At 43.3% G+C, this 17,323-nt stretch overlaps 1 protein-coding gene across 2 annotated transcripts in view; it reads right to left on the minus strand.

Annotated features, from left to right (window-relative positions):
- The window catches only part of SV2C (synaptic vesicle glycoprotein 2C), a 274,628-nt gene that overhangs the window by 17,101 nt on the left and 240,204 nt on the right, over positions 1-17,323 (minus strand). Inside the window, exon 13 of one of the 2 annotated variants that reach the window (XM_010341060.3) lies at positions 1,828-10,143. The exons of the other annotated variant lie outside the window; for it this stretch is intronic. Within the exon in view, the coding sequence (XP_010339362.1) occupies positions 9,960-10,143 (184 nt within the window). The 3' untranslated portion in view covers positions 1,828-9,959. Of the gene's footprint in view, positions 1-1,827; positions 10,144-17,323 lie in introns of those variants that run through there. 2 annotated transcript variants of the gene reach the window in all.

Genomic DNA, 17,323 nt, shown 5'->3' on the forward strand with positions numbered 1-17,323 from the left:
TGATCCACCCGCCTCGGCCTCCCAAAGTGCTGGCATTACAGGCTTGAGCCACCGCGCCCGGCCTAGCTTTTCTTAAATAAGGAATAGGGCCTACATCTAGAGGAGTGGGAAGCTGGACATAGGGTGATGGGCTGGGCATTCGAAAAGGGGGAAAGAAGTTGCTACAGCAAAGAAGGAGGATCTAGCCTGGGGAAAAGAACCTGGAAGAAGTGAGAGCTGGTCCTAAGAGAAGGAACAGCCGGCAGAGGGGAGTGAATGCACAACTTGTCAATAGCACTTTGGGTGATGATGGGATATTCTGTATTTTCAATGTCCGATATGGTAGCCTCTGGTCACATGTGGCAATCAAGCACCTGAAATGTGGCTAAGTGTGACTAAGGAGCTGAATCCTTGGTTTTAGTTAAATTTAAATAGAAATAGCTACATGTGGCTATCATATTAGACAGCATGGTTCTAGAGTTCAGACACAGCACACTGTCGCTTGCCTCCCCAGCAGCTACCTGCCTCTTTCTTTGCTTACACACCACCCCTCGCCCCCATTTTGTTCAGGCAGTCAGGAGCCATGTACTTCAGGAGAGACCGGGCCCCTTAGAGTGATACAGGAGAGGCGAATCTTCATTAGTCTAAGCCCGTTAGGGTAATTATTTTTCTCTTGCTCGTGATTGGTTTAGGAGTAGGCAGACGATGCAAATCCAGCCAATGAGACACAGGGGGAGTCTGCTGGAGGATTCTAAGAATGTTGTCTTAAAAAGGGATTAAAAAGAGGGACTAGTCCTCCTTCTGGATCTTGGATGTATGAAGATGTGATGCTTAGAGTCGCAGCCACCATCTCATGCCCACAGAAGGACAAAAGCCAGCATGCTGAGGATGATCTAAAAGATGGAAAGAATCAGGGTCTCCAGTGATGTTACCAAGCCACATCAGAACCAACCTTGGGATGGCCCCATCCCCTTTGTTAGTAAAGGCACTTGTGTCTTCTGTTAAATGCAGTCATGGGGACTCTTAATAGGTGGCATTGACTGTGTTTCTGCCTCCAATGTGAATTCCATAAAGTATAGCACTTTTTCTCATTGTTCTTAAACCATTATTCCAAGCAGCGACTACCAATCAACTGGAGTTAATATGCTAAATAAAAATCTGTTTGCTATTCCTGCTCTAGGGCAAAAGAACACAAGCATCTGCTTTGCCACAAACTCCCCCACAGACATTTTCTTCCCACTGGTCCTGGCTAATAACTAGAAAGTGTTCTTGTAAGATCAACAACACATTAATATCTATGAAACCAGCCCACAGAAACAATCCAAATAAGCCCAAATCTAAGAAACAGGCTTTCTCTATACCCCAGGACATTAAAAAAGTGCTTATTTTTTGAAGGTTCAATTAGAAGGGAAGTCAGTCACACAGCAATCGTTATTTGAATATAACGGAGCAAAAAAATGCTCTTTTATTAATCTGCTATACATTAAATATCTTTGTAGCTGTTACATGAATGTTAGTTATCTGGCATATACATGTATACACAATTCCACATTTGATAGATTTATGCTGTACAGGAGCCATCCCACATGGAGCATGCCCTTTCACAAGGATACGTATGGCTGTCTCAGGATATTTGTCAGAACACACTTGGTCAAACATTTTGGCAATTGGAAATCAGACACAGAGGAGCATACCAGAAAGATGAGTTCACAAGAGGACCAGCTGTACTTAAGATGAAAACTCCAAAACCTGAAACAGAATTTACTGGGGTTCACACATGCAGCACACATATATACAGTACAATAGGGGTAACTGGGACATTCATAGCAAGAGATCTTAAACAGCATTAAAATACAAAGAAAAAAAAATTAAACAAAGCCAAACAACCCAAACACCAAAACTGACAGGATCATTGCCAAGAACTCATTAAAAAAGACAGTGGATAGTACGTTTAGCACATGTTCAAAATGGAAGTTCACCTGAAAGAGAAAACTCTTCTAGGATGTTATTTAGTGTATCTAGGTATTAACAAAAGTCAGTGTGTTCCTGGATCAGGGTGAGGATACATAACTGCGTGGATGCTAAGAAAGTGTGTATCAAGAAAGGACGTTTCTTTTTTCTTCTGACTGACTCAGGACATAGATTCAGTAAAGTAAATATATAACAATTGCAGCGGAAATGAAATTAGGCCAATTTGTCAGGTTCTATCTAGGCAGGCCTGGTAAATGTCAAGGCAAGGAAGGAGTTTCCTTCTTGGATGACTACATGGGAGCCAGAGGGGAGACACTTTACAATTTCAAACTAGTTTCATTTTGTTTGCATAGCGTGAAATAGCTGATTTTACCATACATTCTCCCTGAAGGAATGACACCCATAGAAAATGGTGGATTCTCTGTACTGGGTCCTAGTCTGAGTCAACGCAAATACAGAAAGAAGCCCTTTGTGAATTATATGAGGTTGAGTTTGCTAAGTCTTTCCCCTTCCTTGGACTTAAGGGCAATGCTGACCCATAAACACATGAAACTCAAGGTGGTGTGGCTTGGGTCTATGCACTGGGAGGCCAAGTCTTCTTTAGGGCTTTAGATAGTGATATGCTGGTTAATGTTTAACAACTATCTTGGGGATTAGGAGGAGTCTGATTTGTATAGCTTTTTGCTTTCCATGGTATAAATATTCCCACCATAGCTGATTTCAAGCTACAAATATACTATCATTTGGGAAGATATGTGTAGTCGTATACCCTTATATAGTATTTCTACTATACAGACATAATGGGCATAGATAATGGTAAGAGGTAGTAAAATAAGTAGAAAGTGATGAGCTTTGAATATATTGCCTTCATTTTTAGCTATAATTGATCTAATCTTAATTTTTAGTAATAGCTGTGTTTCTCAACTGACTCTCAAAATTCCTGAAACGTTAACAATCAGTTTTGATGGACTGGTTTAAAGCTGTTCCAGCTCATCACTAGCTCTAAACGACCCCAGCCCCTGTGAGCAGGCTGCCTAGGCACTCCCCAGGCACCGCAAAACTGTTTTGGACTTTGCATCTCTGCTGCTGGGGTAGGTTACCAGTTTGAGTTAAACCCCATCTGAGTCTGAACAAAGGGTTGAAAGCTGCTTTCTGTTCCTAGTCCTGGGCGCTCTTGGATCTAAGGGCAGCATGGATGTGGTAGAGTGGCCACAGAGTGGACAACCTCTGCAATTTTAGCATTCAGACCTAACCAGAAGGCACCTTCCCTTCCACACCATGTGGGACTTTCTGCAGACATGGAGAGTATCATCGACCTCTGCTAGTCAATGAATCTCGAGAATCCAGGTGGGAACATCCTGGTCTTTCAGGAGTCAAATGCTGAGCCCTCAGCCTTTTGCTCCAGAGATGGGCTGCTCTGATTCCATGCCAGCTGTGTCCATCCTATCAGGGCACAGGCACTGAGAAGCAGTTGGAAATCTAGCCCTCCGCAGGGAGCTGTGCCAAAGCCAGCAGGCTTGCATTTACACTCCCTCTGCACCCACTCCTGTTCTCCGTGTTCTCCATCCTCTGTGCCTCCACAACAGACAGGGATGGGCCTTTCATCCCCAGTGCCCCAGGAAAGCTTGACCTTGCTTTTGTACACGGCTAGAATTAAGAGGTTGTCGACCAGAGGAGGAAAGAAAAAAAAAAAAAAAAAGGGAAAGAAAGGAAATGAGTGGCCACTGCCCTGAGGAGGTAAGGAGGCGAGAACAGGAGGGGAAAAATAGCAATGGGGCTCTCAGAGGAGGGTACAGGGTCACTGACAACTAGTCTCTTTCTGCTCTGCCCCCCTGCAGGCCCCAGAACACCAAACGTCCTTTGCAACTTCAAGACACTTGCAACAACATGCACCAGTTTTAAACTGAAACCCCAAAATGTCCCTGTTACTGGCTGACAGAACCTGTTTTCTGGATGGCTTATCTCCTGAGGGTAGAGAGGAGGGAAAGTGTTTTAGGATGTCTGTCAAGATAGTTGACTCACTCATAAATCTTCAAAATCAGAAAGGAAACACCCTGGGAGGCACAGGCCAGGGCAGTGGCAGCAGCTGCAGGCTTTGCTGACTTGGCTCTGAAGAGGAAACTCCAGCGCTAGTCGCTGGGGAAAAGACTCCCCAGCTCCTGTTGCTGGTTTCACGCCATGAAAAGAATACCTCAGAAGAAAGCGAGACTTTAGGCTGGGCACAGTGGCTCACGCCTGTAATCCCAGCACTTTGGGAGACCAAGGAGGGTGGATCACCTGAGGTCTGGAGTTTGAGACCAGCCTGGCCAACATAGTGAAACCCCGTCTCTACTAAAAATACAAAATAATTAGCCAGACATAGTGGTGTGCACCTGTAATCCCAGCTACTTGGGAGGCTGAGGCAGAATTGCTTGAATCTGGGAGGCGGAGGTTGCAGTGAGCCAAGATTGCACCACTGCACTCCAGCCTGGGTGACAGAGTAAGACTCTGCACCCCACCCCCCACAAAAAAAAGCTCTAGAAAGATGGGGCCATCTCTGCTCTGACTCTTTTCTTTGAATAATATCCTAGTGCAACATCCTGCTGAGATCATTTAAGGAAACAGCTTATGCATGCTTTCATTTTTCTCATTTTCCAAATACTAGTCAGTAGTCTCTCCAACAAAAACCAGGTAATCAAGGAGCTTTCTCCTCTCATCAAAGGTAATCCCAATGACTGAGTAGTTCCTACACTGCCTGCTAAAGGCTGTTATTTGTTTTAAACGTGGAAAAATAACACTTTGTATTTATGGGGTTGTGGCGGGGAGGAGGGTTCATATGTAGTGGGAATCAGTGTGAGGGTGTTTTCTCTCATTCTGTTTCCCTTGCTCTCATTTAAATCCTGCAAAGGCTTAATTATGGCACACAGCACAGTGCCTCACTACCTAACACATGGGAGGTGCTCAATAAGTATTTACTGGATAATCATATGAAATGACAAGAGATCAGTGAAGGCTCTGCCCAGCTCTTTCCCTGCCCAACCCTGCTAGCCTCAGGTAAGAGCTGAAGCAGACCCATGAGCTGTATCCTTTTAACTCAGAATCCTGGGATTACTAAACTGCATTTAGATATTGTTTGAGAAAAACTGAAGGGAGCCCTGGCAATGGTCCTGTGACTGTTGGCGACAAACAGGTGACAAGAGGAATGGTCAACATTTAGAGCAAAAGAACGTCACATGAACTGTTATTCCATACCTGAAACAATGAAGGGACACACCATACATACCGGAGATAGTAACAGGTTTTCTTTTTTGTGTGTGTCTACATTACAGATTACAAGAAAAGCTTTACTTAAAACACATATTTTACTGAGCAGAAACAAAAACTGTAAGAAACGTATAGTCCACTTCAGAGTTTCCCACTGTGCAGATTTCTTTCTCTTGTTGCAACATGACTGGTGTTTTTAGGTTTAGTAACCGGACTCAGTTTGGCACGATGTGGAGATTAAAGAAAACCTAATATGCAGCCATATGCAAACAACAATATGCCAGTTGCCTTTCTGTGATACCAGGTGAAGGCCAAATTCAGACATTCCTGGCTTCAGAGCCTTTAATACATGAACAGATAAGGTGTCTTACTGAAGAAATAGGTAAAGGCCATTTTGACATCAAACAGAAACAAAAGTGGAGAATATCATATTCTATTTTGATTGGCAGAGGCAATCAGAAAGTACTCCTCCGGACTGCTTTGGAAGTGATCCCAGCATTTAGAAAGCTGTGCCCTCATCTCTTTGCTGGAAGCTTATCAATGGCATCTTGGACTCTCCCTTCTGTCACTACATTTCTTTTCCCACCTCCCCTTTGATCTCTTAAGGTATCTTGAAAAGACAACTAAGCAGTTTTTGGTGAAAACATGAACTCTGATTTGGTGAGATTTGTCTATTTGCCAATATAAGTAAAATCACTGAAAAATCGTTTCTGAAAACCTACATATAATACTTAAGGCCATGTTTCAAGAAAATAATGGAATAAACAGTCAGGAGAGCTATAGGGTAATACTGCGATCAGAGAGTCTTCTAACCTAAGTGTGTTTATTGGTCAGGGTGTGGCCTTTTCCTGGATGGGCAATAGTAACTGTCAAACCTGCAGTGAACAGAGATATTACACAAGATGCTGAGATACTGGCAGGACAGACAATGCAGGGACTGTGCTTTCTGGCCTGGTCCATGCAGGCTTCCCAAACAACCTCCTACCTCTTTTTATGCTTGTTTATTTCCTATTTTTTCAGTTTATAAATTAAACCTATTTAGTGCTTGTAAAAATGAGTTGAGGCTGCCAGTGGCTCATGCCTGTAATCCCAACACTTTGGGAGGCTGAGGCGGGCTGATCACTTGAGGTCAGGAGTTCAAGACCAGCCTGACCAACATGGTGAAACCCTATCTTTATTAAAACATATATAAATTAGCTGGGCATGGTGGCATGTGAGTGTAGTTCCAGCTACTTGAGAAGCTGAGGTGGGAGAACTGTTTGAACCCAGGAGGTGGAGGTTGCAGTAAGCCAAGATCGTACCACTGCACTCCAGCCTGGGTGACAGAGCAAAACTCCATCAAAAAAAAAAAAAAAAAAAAAAGATGAAGCTATTTTCATTACTGTGTTCTAGAATGCTGGAGAGCAGACTAATCCCAATGTTTTACTTTGTGCATGGAGAAAGTGAGAACCAGAGATGTTCCATGACTTTCAGTCTCCCCAGCAAGATCTGCGTCTCTGTACTGCTTAGCGGTGAAGGTCAGGCTAGGACCCATCTATCATGTCTCCCAGGTCTGTACTCTGGTGTGAGATGATTCAGACAGCAAGGACTGAATGTGAGTTGGGTGCCTTAAGACCCAATACATGGGACAGAATGTGGTACATACAGAATTTACAGTCTGAAGCAGTTGTTTTTCCCTACTGAGAAGATTCTGTGATAATAATGGAACTTAGGAGTGTTCTGGATTGATTCCAGAGTAATAGGGAAAGTTTTAGTTAGAAAAGGAGGTAGAAATAAGTGGACTATTTCCTAGGTTTTCATTTTTGCACAAATTTTCATTTTCCTTCTATTGTAGATGAAATGAGATACCAGTTGCATATTTGGGTGCCAGCGGCCTGCTACACTGATACAGCTGAGTGTTTATCTATTTAAAGCCCTGGCTGTTTCTTAATCTTTAGCTAAATCCAAAGCAAGCTAGACAGGCCACACCACATACTTTGGAAATGACTTGAGCTCTCTTTGAAAATCAAGGTGATGAACAATCTCAAGGAGGCAGGGAGGAGTGCACAAAAGGTGGGAGAGGTGGTGACCAAGAAGGTTTGTGACCAGACTGCCCAAGAGATTAGGAAAGATTCCTCTTAGGCCACCAAGGATGCTTGGATTAGGTAACAAGTAGGCCAAGAATGGTCCTAGAGTGGGGGACACCGGATGGCAGGTCTGATGAAGTAAGGTTTTGCTGGTTTATCCCATGCTGATCCAACCCAGAGTTCCAATAAAATTCTGAATAACTGTGCTTTGCAACTTGGGAGATGTTTTATGCATTTAGACCCTAGAGCAGACATTAGAGATATTTTAAAAAGTAAAGGTAGTCTAGTAAGCAAAGTTAATGATCACAGAGGACTAGAGACAGCGATACTCACACACATTTCTAATTATCTTTTGATGGGCTGATGGAGATGCACTCCTTGGTATTGCAGTTATTTCTGCACATGCTGCATTCAACTAAAAGGTCTGCCCAGGTCCCCAAATATCTTTTTTTTTTTTCTTTTTTTGAGACGGAGTTTTGCTCTTGTTGCCCAGGCTGAAGTGCAATGGCATGATCTCGGCTCACTGCAACCTCCGCCTCCTGGGTTCAAGTGATTCCCCTGCCTCAGCCTTCTGAGGTTGGGAGTTCGAGACCAGCCTGACCAACATAGAGAAACCCCGTCTCTACTAAAAATGCAAAATTAGCCAGGCATGGTGGTGCATGCTAGATGTCTTTTTTAAGAAGACAAATCAGGGATAGATAGGTGGGAACATGAGTACATATGGCAGAAGGAAAACATACAGGGTGCTTTCTTGGGTTGTTTGACTGCTGTCTTTGGTCTCCAATAAAATGACTGGAGGCAGAAGTGAGAGAAGGTTTTTCTTTCCCTGCACTGCTGGTATCTTTCAAATGCATCTTGTCTAGTCTTCAGTGATTTTTCTTCTTCCTGCCACCTTTGAAGTTTTTGGGTTTGGGTTTTCCTGATGCTCTAGCCCTGATCACAGGTCCCCAGGGAAGCACCCTCTTCCCACTGTCCCCAACACCAGTCTGTTCCCCTCTGCAGACCTGAATTACTTCACGGGGAAGTAGATTAATGGCTTATGTTAATGAAAGAAGCTTTTCACTTAGTCTGAGCTCTACAGGGATCATTAGGAAGGGGAGGGGGAGGCAGGGGGCCCTCAGGGGAGTGAGGACATCTCTGAATATAATGATTAGTGGAAACAAAAGCTTTCCCTTCCTGGAGGCTGCCCCCAACCCCAGCTGTGGCTCCTCTGAAAATGCCTATAATAAGTAACAAGGATATACCCATCTAACAAGGCAGTTAAAAAAGGAATATTGTTTAAATATGGGATTTATTCCTGGCTTCTGGTCATTGGCTGCAAGTCTACAAGGAGGCTTCAGATTTCAAAGAAGATGTGTAAAAAGGACAAGCCTGGGGGAAGGGGAGCCCGAGAGGCGAGAAGGTCGTGTAGCTGACAGCTGGCCCGTGAGAATGTCCTGACTGACCTCTTTTCCCAAGCCCAGGCAGATTCCAGAGGTAAAATGAGCAGCCAAACAACCACAGGGAGATGGTCTGTCTGTGAGAGGCCCCTCAGGAGTACAGGCGGGCTGTGATTTTACAGGGAGCCAGGAGTGCACTGAGCAGTGGGTCAGCCCTGGGGAAGCTAGAGGGACAGACCCTCTTTGGTGATGCCAGCTGGGAAGCTGAGTGCCAAGTGCGGGGCAGGTGGGATGGGGGTCCTGCGGGACCAGTCCCACAGGAAAGAGTTACCAGAAAGAGGTACCATTTTGTATTTCCAAATGGCTCTAGGTGTGAATTTCTTCCTAATTTGCAGTTTACAATTTAGCTATCCACTGGCAATCTCTAGACTAGAGACAGTGTGGGTAAGTGGCAGAATCAAGTAGGCAGACAGTTTTTAAGAAGCAGCTTTCTTTCTTTGAATCTGGGGTCTGGCAAGACCGAGGGCAGGCTGAGGGGTGGGAGTGGTCAGTGGAGGCAGACGCTCTCGCTCTCATCTCTGATTTTCAACCATTTTGAACCACTGCCGCAATCACAGACACCGTCATGGTCCTTTTTCCTCTCCAGAGGTTTAATTGGGCTTTCTGACAGAGATCTTACTTATGCAGCTCACTCTGATTTTTGCTGCTAATTGCAGAGCTTTTATTTTTCTTGTCAGCAGAGTCACCTTAACTGTCTTGCCCCAAAGGGCCCCACCCAGCCCTGTTTGGTCCCACGTGGTTTTCTTTGAAAGGCTCTGCTATAACAGCAAGAATTACTGGGTATCCTTTTCTAAGTAAACAGGAAATATCACTCTGTTAGGAAAAAAAAAAAAAAAAAGAATCCCTCTCCTCAGCACAAATGCAATAATGTGCCGGCTTATATTTCCTGTTAATGTTAAATTAGGAGCAGGATCTATTCCTTACACCAGCCCAGTCTTCTGGCTTCTAAGCTTTCTATGAACAGAACCCCAGGGAAGCCTGGCTGCCTATGGCATTCTAGAAATGCTTCCACTGATCTGGGGGAGGCAGTAGCATCACAGGTCAGAAAGATAACAATGCGTTAAAAAAACAAAACCAAAAAAAGTGTGCAAAATCACAAAGGGACAAGATGATATGCTTCTAAATTTTAAGTCACGGCACGTGTTTATGTTATGATACTTGATCACCTTTCTATATAGGAAAACTCTGAAGCCTTGAGTCAGGAAGCAGAATTGACCCAGCGCGGGAGGAAGAAACGCAGGAAGGATGGCTTTTTTCCCCATTACATCAGAACCTGGGTTCGTGTGTCAGGCAGGCGTAGCCCCACGAGTCCTCCACACACGAGCACAGTAGAAGCCAGCAGGATGGGGATTGCTTTGGTGATGCTGACCAGAGAGCCAAATATTAAGTTTCCCAGGACGGCTGCTGCCTTGCATAGCGCATTCAAGAAGCCGAAGCCTGTTGCCCTGCAAAGGAAAGAGACATGAACAAGTTTGAGAAAATGTCTTCCATGATTCCAACTTTAGACAAAAAGTTCCTAGATTTTCAATACTCTTCACTCAGACTGGGTTGTACATCAGTGGAGCAAATCAATGCTTGTTAGCAAATCTGGAGTTCTCGTATTGTTCCTCTAGCCCCGTTAACTTTCTTATCATAGCTTCCATTGACTCTTACTCTGCCTGTAAGTCCAAGTGTATTGTGAACAGAAAGGGAGAGAAAATTGCAGGGAGTATGAAACATCTCTAGTGGTTTAATGCTGGTGGAAGGAAGGGTCTTTTTCTTTCTCATTTTTTTAGAGACTAGGTCTTGCTCTGTTGCCCAGGCTGGAGTGCAGTGGCATAGCAGTAGCTGATTGCAGCCTTGAACTCCTGGGCTCAAGCAATCTTTCCACCTCAGCCTCCTGAGTAGCTAGGACTACAGGTGCATGCCACCATACACAGCTAATTGTTATTTTTATTTTTGTAGCCATAGGGTCTTGCTATGTTGCCCAGGTGAGCACGGTGGTACAATGATAGCTCACTGCAGCCTCCACCTCCTAGGTGCAAGCAATCCTCCTACCTCAGCCTCCTGAGTAGCTACCTGGGACTACAAGTGTGCACTGACATGTTCAACTAATTTTTAATTTTTTTTGTAGAGATGGAGGGTCCCCCTACATTACCCTGGCTGGACTCGAACTCCTGGGCTTAAGCAGTCCTCTTGACTTAGCCTCCCAAAGTGCTGGGATTACAGACATAAGCTAATGCGCCCTGCAGGATAGGTCTCTTAAATCAAACTTTAATCCTACTCTATCCAAACTCTTCTCTCAGAAACGAAACAGGCATAAAGCACAGTTCATTAGAGAGAGGCAGGTCACCTCTGCTCAGTGCAGGAGAAGCTGGGACACCTCCTTTCATCCCAGGCAAAGGGTGGCAAGGGTGATACAGAAAAATTGACCAGTTTCTCATCTCTTTATGAGAGTGACTTATTATTTTGTTTCATAAATTCCCATCATTTCAGAAACATCTATGTTTAAACGGAAAGTTAAATTTCATTGCAAAGTTAAAATGTATGGCAGGCTGAGCTTGGAGGATTTCTTGAACCCAGGAGTTTGTGACCAGCCTGGGCAACATAGCAAGACCCTGTCTCTCTTAAAAAAAAAAATAAAGAAGAAAAAACTGTTGTAAGTACAACAATATATTTATTTACATGTTTTACTCCCTATTTTATTGTATTTATTTTCCTGCTAAGTGTGTTCTTATTGATTTATTTTCTATTTGACTTTCGGTTCTGGGATACATGTGCAGAACACGCAGGTTTGTTACACAGGTATATGTGTGCCATGGTGGTTTACCGCACCTATTAACCGATCCTCTAAGTTCCCTCCCTTTACACCCCAACCCCCAGTAGGTCCTGGTGTGTGTTGTTCCCCTCCCTGTGTCCATGTGTTGTCATTGTTCAACTCCCATTTACGAGTGAGAATATGTGGTGTTTGGTTTTCTGTTCCTGCAAAGGACATAATCTCATTCCTTTCTACGGCTGCATAGCATTCCATGGTGTATATATACCATATTTTCTTTATCCAGTCTATCACTGATGGACATTTGGGTTGGTTGCAAGTCTTTGGTATTGTAAATAGTGCTGCAACAAACATACATGTGCATGTGTCTTTGTGGCAGAATGATTTATATTCCTTTGGGTACATAGCCAGTAATATGATTGATGGGTCCAATGGTATCTCTGGTTCTAGATCCTTGAGGAATCGCCGTACTGTCTTCCACAATGGTTGAACTAATTTACATTCCCACCAACAGTGTAGAAGCGTTCCTATTTCTCCACAGCCTCGCCAGCATCTATTGTTTCTTGACTTGTTAATAATCGCCATTCTGACTGGCATGAGATAGTATCTCACTGTAGTTTTGATTTGCATTTCTCTAATGATCAGTGATGTTGAGCTTTTTTTCATGTTTGTTGGCCATGTAAATGTCTTCTTTTGAGAAGTATGTGTTCATATCCTTTGTATACTTTTTGATGAAGTTGTTTGCTTTTTTCTTGTAAATTTGCTTAAGTTCCTTGTAAATTCTGGATATGAGACCTTTGTCAGATGAATAGATTGCAAATTTTTTCCTCCATTCTGTAGGTTCCCTCTGCTCAGTGTGGGGGAAGCTGGGACACCTGCCTGTTCACTCTGATGATAGTTTCTCTTGCTGTGCGGAAGCTCTTTAGTTTAATTAGATCCCATTTGTCAATTTTGGCTTTTGTTGCAATTGCTTTTGACATTTTTGGCATGAACTCTTTGCCCATGCTTTTGTCCTGAATGGTATTGCCTAGGTTTTCTTCTAGGGCTTTTATGGTTTGGGGTTTTACATTTAATACATTCTGAGTTAATTTTTGCATAAAGTATAAGGAAGGGGTCCGGTGTCAGTTTTCTGCATATGGCTAGCCAGTTTTTGCAGCACCATTTATTGAATAGGAGAGCTTTTCCCCATTGCTTGTTTTTGTAAGGTTTGTCAAAGATCAGATGGTTGTAGATGTGTGGTGTTATTTCTGAGGTCCCTGTTCTGTTCCATTGGTCTATATGTCTGTTTTGGTACCAGTGTCATGCTGTTTTGGTTACTGTAGCCTTGTGGTATAGTTTGAAGTCAGGTAATGTGATGCCGCCAGCTTTTTACTTAGGATTGTCTTGGTTATCATATGGGGTCTTCTTTGATTCCATATGAAATATAAAGTAGCTTTTTCTAATTCTGTGAAGAATGTCAATAGCAGTTTGACGGGAACTGCATTGAATCTATAAATTACTTTGGGCAGTATGGTCATTTTCATGATATTGATTCTTCCTATCCATGAAGATGGATTTTTTTTCCCATTTGTTCGCATCCTCTCTTATTTCCTTGAGCAGTGGTTTGTAGTTCTCCCTGAAGAGGTCCTTCACATCTCTTGTAAGTTGTATTCCTAAGCATTTTATTCTCCCTGTAGCAATTTTAAATGGGAGTTCGCTCATGATTTGGCATTCACTTGTTTATTGTTGGTGTAAAGGAATGTTGGTGATTTTTGCATGTTGATTTTGTATCCTGAGACTTTGCCGAAGTTGCTGATCAGGTTCCTATTTTCTTTTATTAGTTCAATTAACATGCTAGGTCTTAAATAAGAAGAGCCCATGGAATTTTCTAAGAAAATTAGGGAAGATGAAGTTATATCCCTCATTTTTCAGGTACTATGGAAGGCACACCAATGAACCAATGTAACATTTGGGAAATCAAGTCCAAGAAAATATGACAGAAGAGAATCAAATTGTGGGCTTAGGAAGATCTTGTTCACGCTCTTTGCTGGCTTTTAAGATATGTAGGTGTATATGTAAAAAACATCCCACTTCTTAAGACATTTTTTAAAAGAGAAAAATTTTATTATCTTTAGTACACATGTAACAAGTGATCTTCTGGGCATAAAACTTAATTTTTTTTTGAGAGAGGGTTTCGCTCTGTCACCCAGTCTGGAGTGCAGTGGTGTGATCTCAGCTCACTGCAGCTTCGACCTACTGGGCTCAGGTGATCCTTCCACCTCAGCCCCTGGAATAGTTGGGACTACAGGCTTGCACCACCATGCCCAGCTAATTTTTGTATATTTTGTAGAGATGGGGTTTTGCCATTTGCCCAGGATGGTCTCAAACTCCTGGACTCAAGTGATCCTCCTGCCTTGGCCTCCCAAAGTGCTGGGATTACAGGTGTGAGCCACCAGGCCCAGAGGAAACTTAATTTTCTTCATGAGCCTCCATATATCACTGACATCATGAGAAAACATGCATTTCCTTCTGACTTTATGCCAGTTTAATGTTTTTTGGCCATCACTGAGTTAAAGGCCGATTGAATACAGGGCAATTTGTAGATACCTTTTTTTTTCTTAAGAGGGAAATGCATCTTATAAGCTGCAAAGTGTAGCACTTAGTGCACATCTTTCTTTGATTGATTTGTAAATTTATAAGTGTGGGTTTTATTTGGCAAGCCATAACTACTCATCACTACTTGTACTGTACCTAATAATAGTTCCCACAATGTGTGTACTCCTCATAACTGAGATATTTATTGTGGTTATTATGCAACCATTCTCCTTTCTGCACCATGGGAAACGAATAAACACTCCTCCCTGAGCTGCACAAATCTAGTCTGTGAGTTAGTGCATGGCCAGTGATTTTGCGGGTTAGATCACACCTAATAAATTGCAATAAGCACTGATTTTGTTTTTGGCTGACACCTAGAAAGTAGAGTACACAGGCTCCTGAAGTGAGGCAAAGTTGCCAACTGTTTGCAATGTAGGAAGAGTGTGACAGAATCTCTGACTGAAAGAAACAAACTTCCTGAGTAGAGGGTAAACTAATTTCGTATTCTTCCTCTTCTTTTTTAAAGCAAGAGACTAGTAATGGCAACAACCACTAAAAAGATAAGGAGATTTAATATACTGATAACTACTTTCAAATGAAATTGCTTGAGCCTACATGTTGGATATCAAAGAAGACTTAAGGATACTAGAGTGACCCCACCACCACCTCCCCCACCTCCATGGATATGCCGTGAGGCTAAACTGTCTTTTGTGCTGTTCTTTAGAAAAATGGATAGATGTTTTTAGAGCAGCTTTAGGTTTACAAGAGAAAAGTGAACAAAAACTAGAGTTTTCTTATACCCTCAGTTTCCCTGTTAACTTCTTGCATTGGTGTGGTACATTTGTTACAACCTATGAGCCAATATTGATACATTGTTATTATCTAACGTTCGATTTACATTAGGGCTCACTCTTGGTGCTGTACAATCTGTGGGTTTTGACACATTTTGATGACATGTATCTGTAATTACGGTATCATGTAGAATAGTTTTACTGCCCTAAAAGTCCCCTGTGTTCCATCTATTCATTCCTTTCTCCCCTCAACCCTGAACAACCACTGATCTTTTTACTGTTTCCACAGTTTTGCCTTTTCCAGAATGTCACAGAGTTGATATCTTACAGTATGTATATATATGTGTATATATATTGTGATGGAGTCTTGCTCTGTTGTCAGGCTGGAGTGCAGTGGCACAATCTCAGCTCGCTGCAACCTCCACCTCCTGGGTTCAAGCAATGCTCCAGCCTCAGCCTCCTGGGTAGCTGGGACTACAGGCGCCTGCCACCATGCCTAGCGATATTTTTTTTTAATTTTTAGGAGAGACGCGGTTTCACCATGTTGGCCAGGATGGTCTCGATCTCTTGACCTTGTGATCCACCTGCCTCGGCCTCCCAAAGTGCTAGGATTATAGGTGTGAGCCACCGTGACTGCACCCAGCCAGTATGCAGCTTTTTAAAGGCTGACTTCTTTCACTTAAAAACAAAATGAAGACAAGGCTCTTGCTACGTTGCCCAGGCTGGTGTCAAACACCTGGGCTCAAGCAATCCTCCCACCTCAGCCTCCCAAAGTGCTGGGATTATAGGCATGAGCCGCCAAGCCCAACTTTTCATTTTGTTAAACTAACATTTTAGTTTCTAGATTCTAGAGTCATAAATGACCAGATACATTTTATAGTAGTAAGAGAAGCTGTATTCTTATGGGGGAAATGGCCTGTGGGTATGTTGCTGATAAGGAAAACATTCTGTCATGAAGAAGTCTTTCAGTGCTGAAACTGCAGAGTGACCCAGATAAGATTTACCTCTAGGTTAAAATAACCGCATTTTCCCAAGTAACAAACCTCTGGTATAACTCAGAGTAGGGTATAAAATGTGGGCAGCTATCTCCTTGTATCATTGAAACTCTACTTGGGGAATGGATGACTTCCTGAGATTCCTGGGCAGACTAAAGGCAGATGGGTTAGGAGCATCTGGTACCTGAGGGTTTTTAAAAAGACAATCAAATCATTTTTTCTTAAGAATCTCCATTTTCATTTACCAAACAAAGGCAGTTCTTTAGATGAAAATCTGGCATGGATGCAAGGCACACAGCCTCCTTAAATTAGTGTTGGTGGCTGGGTGCGGTGGCTCACACCTGTAATCCCAGCACTTTAGGCTGAGGCAGGCGGATCATGAGGTTAGGAGTTTGAGACCATCCTGGCCAACATAGTGAACCCCTGTCGCTAAAATAAATAAAGAAAGAAAATAAAAAGAGGAAAAAAATTAGTGTTGGCATTAAAGAAAACATGACTACCCTTTCCTTGGATAAGTAAATTTTTCTTTTAAATATGTGCAGCTGCAGGTGTAATTTCTCTTTTGTTTTTTATTATTATTATTATTTTGAGACAGAGTTTCACTCTTGTTACCCAGGCTGGAGTGCAATAGCGCGATCTCGGCTCACCGCAACCTCCGCCTCCTGGGTTCAGGCAATTCTCCTGCCTCGACCTCCTGAGTAGCTGGGATTACAGGCATGCGCCACCATGCCCAGCTAATGTTTTGTATTTTTAGTAGAGACGGGGTTTCACCATGTTGACCAGGATGGTCTCGATCTCTTGACCTCGTGATCCACCTACCTTGGCCTCCAAAAGTGCTGGGATTACAGGCTTGAGCCACCGCGCCCGGCCTATTTATTATTATTATTATTATTATTATTATTATTATTTTGAGACGGAGTTTCGCTCTTGTTACTCAGGCTGGAGTGCAATGGCGCGATCTTGGCTCACCGCAACCTCCGCCTCCTGGGTTCAGGCAATTCTCCTGCCTCAGCCTCCTGAGTAGCTGGGATTACAGGCACGCGCCACCATGCCCAGCTAATTTTTTGTATTTTTAGTAGAGACAGGGTTTCACCATGTTGACCAGGATGGTCTCGATCTCTTGACCTCAGGTGATCTGCCCGCCTTGGCCTCCAAAGTGCTTGGATTACAGGTGTGAGCCACCACGCCCGGCCCTTTATTATTATTTTTTAAGAGATGGGGTATTGCTATGTAGCCCAGGCTGGAGTGCAGTGGCTATTCACAGGTGTGATCCCACTACAGATCAGCACAGGAGTTTTGACCTGCTCTGTTTCTGACCTGGGCGGTTCACCCGCTCCCGGGAGGTCACCATATTGATGCCAAACAGTGCAGACACCTGATCAGCATAGTGCACTACAGCCCAGAACTCCTGGGCTCAAGCAATCCACCTACCTCAGCCTCCTGAGTAGCTGGAACTACAGGCACGCACCACCGTGCCTGGCTGTTTTTTATTTTTTGAGACAAGTTTCAC

This window comes from Saimiri boliviensis, chromosome 1 (genome assembly GCF_048565385.1).
Source record: "Saimiri boliviensis isolate mSaiBol1 chromosome 1, mSaiBol1.pri, whole genome shotgun sequence".
NCBI lineage: Eukaryota > Metazoa > Chordata > Mammalia > Primates > Cebidae > Saimiri > Saimiri boliviensis.